Source organism: Anneissia japonica, unplaced genomic scaffold, assembly GCF_011630105.1.
Source record: "Anneissia japonica isolate Jap-2015-1 unplaced genomic scaffold, ASM1163010v1 scaffold16662_len1167910_cov178, whole genome shotgun sequence".
NCBI classification, from domain to species: domain Eukaryota; kingdom Metazoa; phylum Echinodermata; class Crinoidea; order Comatulida; family Comatulidae; genus Anneissia; species Anneissia japonica.
The window spans coordinates 1,128,982-1,137,288 of NW_022732216.1; the positions used below are offsets into that span (position 1 = coordinate 1,128,982).

The 8,307-nt window shown below is 33.0% G+C and overlaps 1 protein-coding gene across 1 annotated transcript; it reads right to left on the reverse strand.

Moving 5' to 3' along the window:
* Positions 1–504: 504 nt before the first annotated feature.
* Positions 505–8,104, reverse strand: LOC117115633 (E3 ubiquitin-protein ligase TRIM56-like). Its single transcript, XM_033259503.1, has 4 exons — positions 7,979–8,104; positions 1,930–3,027; positions 1,333–1,602; positions 505–829 (listed from the first exon to the last, which is right to left on the reverse strand). The coding sequence occupies exons 2-4, from the start codon at positions 3,025–3,027 to the stop codon at positions 557–559; spliced, it is 1,641 nt and encodes a 546-aa protein (XP_033115394.1). The 5' UTR covers positions 7,979–8,104; the 3' UTR covers positions 505–556.
* Positions 8,105–8,307: the final 203 nt, after the last annotated feature.

Sequence of the window (8,307 nt, forward strand, 5' to 3'; positions counted from 1 at the left end):
ATATATATATATAGGCTTGGTTTCTTACTTTCTACTTTCCTATTTTCTTGATTCGATACAGTTACGTAGTGTTTGTAGTTTGAACACTGTAGCAGTGTAGCAGGTTTTAAGTAATGGCTGTAAAATCTAAACATTCCTCACTTATTATCTAAAAACGAACACGATGGTCAAGTTAGTAGCAATTGGACTGTTCGTCATATTTAATTCGTCTGGAATTTGAAGAGTATAATTTCAACATACAGTATCAGGCCCGTATCCAGGGGGTTTTTATGGTTCGGGAGAACCCCCTTTTGTAGCAAACCCCACTCTTTTCTGGCGAAACCCCCTCTTTAAATTTCCCAAATAATTCCTCCAACCCAACTAATGCACTGCAGACCCACCCAGACATATCTGCTTTTATAGCATTATTTAGACTCATAAAGCACAAAAACCCTCTTGCTTTGGGGGGTTTCGCCGACCCCAGCGGGACTTCGACTGTGGACCTCAGGCTCAGAAACCCCCCCCCCCACCTTGGAAGAACCTGGCTACGGGCCTGAGTATACATACTTTGTGACATTTAAAACTCAACCCAATGAATGAAAGGGTACGAATGAAGGGGCAACAAGTGGTAGTTTCCGGTATTCATTGGAAATTGACAGGTTTGGTTGCCTGGTGGTCCAAAATCTACGGTAACAATAGTACCACTCTGTGTTTGGTTGATTTGCGTGATTTTTCCTGACTTTTGTCCTCTTTCATCGTACGAGTCATATGAACCTGGAGGCCAATGTAAGCCTCTTTTCACTTCATCTCCAACTTTCATAAAATTTTTAGTATAACATTCCAGTCGACTCTAAAAACAAAAAAAAATGTTTAACTTTATTTTTTAAAACTATGCTTATTTTTAAAAACATTTATATAAAAAATGCTAATTCTTATATAGGCCTAATTACAGAACAAAAAATTTGTATATCAACTCTGCCTCATTCTTTAGAAATTGTAGTAATTAAACGGTAATAAAGGATGTTATTATAAAAAAGTGTAAAAACCCATTAACTTAATTATTTTGTTAATAGAATGGTAGGGCTAACGTTACAAGAATTCAGCCTCTACCATTATATGTTTTAGTACTTAGATTAATAGGCTCCATAGACCTATGCCTAATAAATTTTCGCTGAAGACAAGTTGACTATACTACAAGAGCAGATCACCGTTTTCATACATAAAACATTTTACCATAATGTTGGCTTTAGTATCAAATACGCCTTCTAATGATTGGATTTAATGAATAAATTTTCAAAAACAACTGTAATGTTTGTTCTAGATTGTGTAAATTACCTACAAACAATTATTTACCTGGTAATTGGAAGATACATTCGTTGGCTGTAACCAGTAATCTCCAGGATTCATTTTGCACTCCATATTACTACCTGACTGAAAGCAAACCGTAACTCCTATATCATTCGGCCCGTTTCTTCGAATTGACTGGATTCTGTTTTGATTGTAACGTCCATTATTGTCGTAACCGTCAAATCCTGTCGGCCAATGTGGACCTCTTTTAACACTGTTAGTAACCGCCATCTCCTTTTCAGTGTAATATTCCAATAAGCTGTACTCATCCCGTTCCTAAAAATAACAGCAGTTATTATACTATAAGGTGACTCTGATAAAAAAAAATAGTAATAGTAACAATATAGTGAGCCTAATTAATATTATTTATAATAATAACAATAATATTAATAATAATAAGAAGAAGAATTGCTGTTTATTTTATCTTGTTTATTTCTTTCTACATTGTTCACCATACAGCTGGTACGTCTTTGCGTCACTATAGTAGGTGTGACGTGTTTTTAGGTTAATTGAGCTCCCTTTCCTTACACTGCTTACAAATTAATAATTAATGAGAAATATATCACAATTAATCAGTTTGAATGTACAAAATTGTATACTAACTATGATCTTGCACTCTTTCACTACTCCAAACTTGAATTCATCTTGTCTGACGAAACGTAGTTCACCAGTTCCTTCTAGATCTTTCATATCCTCTTGCAATTCTTTCATTCTTCTCAGCAGATCTTTAGCCGATGACATTATCTCAGCATTTAGGCCATGCTTACACAGGTTTCTAGCAAACTGGTTGATCTTGGTAGAACTCTTGACCCGGATTTCAGCAGATTCTCTGTGATGTTCAACTGACTTCTGAATAGCTTCAGCTTTCTTATCGACCTTCTCAATCAAAGACTTAGAGTGAGCTTCGATTTCATCAATAAGACTCTTAGCAGTATCCCGTATATCATTTTTGGTTTTTTCAAGACTTTTGATAAGGCATTTCTCCGTTTCATTTGCAATATCAATATGCTTTTCAAAAGATGGTATGATTTCTTCTAGCTTGTTAAGTTGCTCGGTTATCTGCTCCTTGAATTTTTCTTTTGTCGGACCATCTTGTAGGTTTATGAGGCTGTGACCATTTTGACGTACGTGGTCTACAACAGTACATCCGAGGCATACGGGTACTTGACATGTTTGACAGAAGTACTCCAAATGGTTATTTGAGTGTTTCTGGCATGGTATCTTGACGTTTCCTTCTCTTGATTTTCTCACCAGGGTTTCTGTTTTAAGCTCTGACATCAAGATGACTTGATGATTTCTTGTCAAGCGGGTCAGGGTGTGTGTCTTTGCACATTTATCGCAGAGGTTATCAGAACAATCGATGCAACGTGATGCATTTCCTTCGTTTAATGCTTCTGAACAAAATGAGCAGAGGACGTCCACGGTATTGAGATTAGCAACTAGAAATAACTCACACAAATTACTGAGAAAAAGATTATCTTCTAGTTCATCAATGGTGTCTACCGTCAGCTCAACTTCCTCTCGGCAGAGGGGGCACTTTAACTTGTGTGGCGTTCCTTCCTTTATTAGAGGCTGTAGGCAATCTTGACAGAAGTTATGCATGCATGTTATTTGTTTTGGATGTTTAAAAATGTCCTTACAGATGGAGCATGTTAGAAATTCTTTATTTGCATCTTCAAACAACGTGATCTCTGATGCCATCTGAAACGCAAAAAAAAAAATAATAGGCTCATTCAAATGGTATTGGTATTGCATGAGTGCTTTAACACGATATATTAAAAAAAGAATACAAATTAAGTTGATTTTTATCGTAATCATTATCTCTCATTAAACACAAAGGTGTACATGGTTGTCATAATAAGTAGTACGTTATCTTGGCCAATTAAGTATGTATTGAATATACGTTTGAATTTTTTAAACGTAAGGTTACTGTAATGTTTATCAGACAGTATAATTCTGTATTGCTGTCTTGGTTTGATAAACCGTGACTGTACAATTAAGTCAAATGAGCAAAATACATAAACAAAATTGATGGATAAACTCTATGTTTGCAGTAGTGGAAGTTAATAAATGGTCTTTCTGTGGCATCATGATAGGCCTATATATGGTGTTTATATAGTATATGGTATTGAATACTTCGAAATAGAAAGATCATCATTTAGCACTGCTCATATGGCTACTGAACAAAGAAGACGCTTTAAATAGGGAAAATGTAGAGACAGTGGATGACAAGTGAGAAGTAAACAGGGTGGAAGTGGACCTTTTCGGTGTGGCAATCAAACAAACAATTGACCAATCAGAAGATTGTTAGGAATACGCTGGTGTCCAACAAGCACACGTGTTGTCCAACAAACGCCCGTGTTAGCGTAACACTCGTCTTGTTGAACTATGGCAACAATATCCAAGTAAAAATAAAAATTAACAAAGTACACCTTTCTGAATAATATAAAATGTTGATTGAAATTTCGGCAATGCCAATCGATTAGATTAGTTTTTAAGAAGGTAGTATTTAAGAAAGAAAAATGATTTTTGTTTTATCCGTACAACTTCGCACTCACAATTGGCATTATGGAAGGTTTAATCTCAATTTCACACGATTCTCGGAGTTATCTTGGTTGGTTTCGTCAATTCTCTGCAGGGGTGGATCCAGAACTTTTCGTAAGGGGTGGGGGGGGGGAGTACAAAGCATTTTTCAGATTAGTTTGATAATACATCCGATACTATTATTAATGTTGTTGCGTTGTTCTTTGATATAAATGATGATTGGTAGATTGAAACTGCTCGAATAAAAAATACAATGATTTAAATAAAGGTCTTATCGGACATAATAATGTCTGATCGTTTTGACAAAGTGTCTCTAATCATGCAATTAAACTCTAATGGAATTGAACCTGCGACTCGCTATCAATGTGAGGGAGGAAATAAATTGACTCTTATGTCTCCATTTAATACTGAAACACCATGGAACAGCGTAGTAGGTTGTTAAAGTTCAATCTAGACCTGTCGACAAAACATTCATTTAGTTTATTTAAGATATATTTTAATACAGCTTGTTAAAGTCTTCATATAATGTTACTCATGTAATTTATATATTCTTTTGAGTATTGTTACTTCAATGTTTTTTTTGTAATCGAATTCTGTTAATCCCATTTCTTATAATGCTGTCTTAATTATAACTATTTATTCAATTGATTTCTAAATTCAATTTTTAAATGTTTTTTGATGTCGCTTTTCAACTATATTCGCAGCATCAATTAGTTTAAATAATCTTGTTGAATTTTATTCAATTTATTTCAATATACATAATATGTTTATATAGGCCCTATATAAAATTGTAACCATTTGTTATAATTCAGTTTTTGATGTATTTTGAAAATAAACCTAATAAATGAATTGATTGAATAAGGGACAAATTATTTGTAAATAATATCCAACCATGTTCCGACAGCCATGAAAAATTCAAATATAGCACAAAGATTTGTCCAGACTATCAAATTTTGTGTGACAAACACATGTGACATACCTAAATATGGTCATGATGACATCATATCATGACCATATTTAGGCACATCATGACTAAAAATGGGCATATATTAGTCTTTTGGCAAGGAAAATTTGATAGTTTGGACAGCAGAGCTTAGACGCGCCAGTGATTCTCTAGTTAGATTTCATCAATTCTGAATTACAATGGCGTATCTATTAGTTGTAATTTGTTTTATACAAGTTATTTGCACATTCATATTCATGCCAATAATGTGCATTTCTGTTTTTTGCGACTTGAAGAAGAAATGGCATGTGTACGTGAAAAATATGTATGTCATAGATGTGTCAAGACATTATATTCTTCAAACATCTGGAACTTCTTCCAAAAAGAACCAAAAAAAAACCAAACTACAACGACCTCCTTGCATTCCTTCTTATATTATTATTGGGCGTTAAAGAGTATATCCAAATGGTTAAACACTTAAAGCATAATATGGTTGTCAAAACTCTTTACTCTGGTCTATATACACTTCTTAATAACTCTATTATCATACTCTGAATAATATACCGTAGCCCATTAAATGGTACACAGAAAGTTTCCGACAGTGGCGGGACCATAACAATTGGGTCTTGACTCACGAGGAAACAGAAAGTCTAAAATAGGCTACACATTATTGAAATTTTAAATTATTATACGCAGCCTCGTATATATACAGTATGTGTATATACACTGATGATTGGTTTAATTAATTTCAGATGACTTTATTCCTCGTAGACTTAAGTATTTACTTACTTTTTCTGCAGTCAATTTGAGGGTGGTATCGAACAAATTCCAATTTTCTAGCTTATATCTAATGATGTTATATTGAATATGTAAATATATTGATCAAAGTTTGAATTGTGAATAGATACAGAATAGCGATCTCTATGAATAATAGAAAGGTTTACAGTAGTAACAATGGAGTAATATATCTGTTAATAATAATGTGTTAATAACGATTTTAATAATAAACAGTCAAAATAATTGGACACTATACTGTTATTTTCTTCACTGTCACATCTGTGAGTAAAAAAAAATATATACATACAATATTTCAAAGTATATGTTTTTTGGAATACGATGGACAGAGTGTCATTAAATATAATAGTTGTTTTCTTGTAGTTTATTATTTTTATTGAACCATTGAAGCCCATTCTTTTTGGATATGCTAACCAGGGTTCCACAAAACGACAAGTAAACGTTACAAATATTGTAATATGTTTTATTGACTATGCATATTCAAATAATGTTTTGCTTGTGTCGGAATATTCTGTTATTGGCCATTGTTATTGTTAGCTCTGATATAATCTAAAAACAGAAATAATTAGACAGCACTCTGAAACTAAATTTAAGATGACGTTTATTCAGCACTAGCTAGCTACTTTTAGAAGAGCCACAGATATACCACGAGAAACGATTTAAATTAAAATTACGGAACATCATTTATTTCCAACCTATACGATATGGCTACCCTATGATTGATAAAATAACAAAGAAACCTATCTATGCTTGCATACACAGAAAGTCCTAACGTCAAAACAAAACTTTATACTAAAGAAGCGTCTCACATCACCACAATTATTTTCCTCATCTAACGTCTATTATGCCATTACGTGCACTTAATGTCCTGGTTTTGTTTAAGTTATTTTCATAGCAAATAAATGGTCACGAGTTTGACGTTCGGCATTATAAAGACAGGACTTTTCATTTTAATTTACCAGGACATATAATATCAAATTAGCTGTAATTCTCTGTAAAAATCTTAAAACCATGAACTAATAGATTGAACACTGAACAAACATTTATTAATTTAATTGACAGCATCAAGTCTCTCAATAGATCTATTCAATATTAGTCACCATATAATTCATTTGGTATATTTTCCATTGCTGTATATTACGCCACTGTTACTCAGACCCTAAAGTTTCACATAATTTATCCATTCAGGTACTACTTGTTTTCTGTTTTTCTCCACATGTAACCAGTTTTATATTTACTTATCATAAATAAAATATATATGTATGTGTGTCTGCGTGTGTACTGGCTTACTCACTTACTATTACGTTCTTGCTTTTTCGATTACGTCGAGACAGCTACGCAATGTTGCAGTTAAAACACTTAAATAACATAAAGGTAATAAATAGTTATAAAAGATGCATTGTTTTGAAATGTGGGTATATTGTTGATATGATGCTCTTCATAAAACCATCACTAAACTTTGCTACTAAAAGTATAGTACGGTAGTGAAGACATGCGCTTAGTCGTATAACATGCTTTTGATGTATATATCTATATTAATATTTTTCATCTTTAATAGTTATCACTTTTTAGTATTTGTTTAATTTTTATATTTTGTAATTGAGCATAATAAAATAAAAATAGATATATTATTTTGAACTTAAGTCGGATAAAATCGAGAAAGAACAGAAAGATAATAAGTCAATGCTTGAGCACTGCTCCTAGTACTAACGAAAAATTAATTCAACTTTATATTAAACGCAGCATTTTCTCCTTAGAGTGAACATCAGTATAAACCTACTGCATGTGTTCCTTGTATACACCAATCTTGTTAGTTTTGACCCTTGGCAATAGGGATTTCTTTTTCTTTGTTTTTCTTTGTTACTAAAAGCCCCTAAGGGGACAATTTTACGTTTTTGGTTACCTCTAATAGGGGACACATTCGGAAATTCGGGACTAAAATGTGTCCACTAGGGGTTCTAGTCTATAAAGCCTAACAGACTGTATTCACTTCCTAATAACACTAATGTCATCCATGCATAACTCAATTGATTGTACCTCGTTATTTAGTATAGTAACACACGGTAGCGTAGCAACACGAAAAGTTAAAACATTAACAATGGAGCAAACAGTAACGTTTAATGTAGGATTGATGATTTACCCTACCTGACGTTTTATCGTACTGAATACTCAGTACGTTCCAAAATAATCGCAAAAAATCATCGCAAGTATTTGGGAACGTAATAAGTATTCAGTAAGATAACACGTAATGTAGGGTAAACATTAATCCTAAAACAACTATAGTTGCCTCAGAACAATCCTGGTAAAACGATACATGAGCAATGGTTTAAGGTGTCTACCATGTAAGAATAGGCATATTTTAAAACTTACTTTAGTTGTTTAATAAATGAGCAATAATTTAAGGTTACTCTTGATTTGTAATATTTAGCACTGGCTGCGTTACTTTGACGAAAACGGCATTTACTTAGGCCTACTTTTGTATGCAGTGAATTTGAGGATGTTATCAAACAAATTATCAATATCCAAAAAGTTACATGGGAAATTTTCTAGCGTTTTCATGTTATTATAATGAACATGTATTTATTGATCAAAGGTTGAATAGTGAATAGGTACAGGAGAGCGACCTCTACGATTAATAGAAAGGTTCACAATAATAATAATACTGTAAAAATGTATTGATAAGAATGTGAATGATAAAA

Excerpts from the sequence above, each read along its gene's own strand:
- LOC117115633 (XM_033259503.1), bottom strand. The coding sequence starts at position 3,027 with ATGGCATCAGAGATCACGTTGTTTGAAGATGCAAATAAAGAATTTCTA. Across the intron at positions 1,603-1,929 it reads TGAAAGAGTGCAAGATCATA|GAACGGGATGAGTACAGCTT; the intron begins GTTAGTATACAA and ends TGTTATTTTTAG. Across the intron at positions 830-1,332 it reads ATGTATCTTCCAATTACCAG|AGTCGACTGGAATGTTATAC; the intron begins GTAAATAATTGT and ends TTTTGTTTTTAG.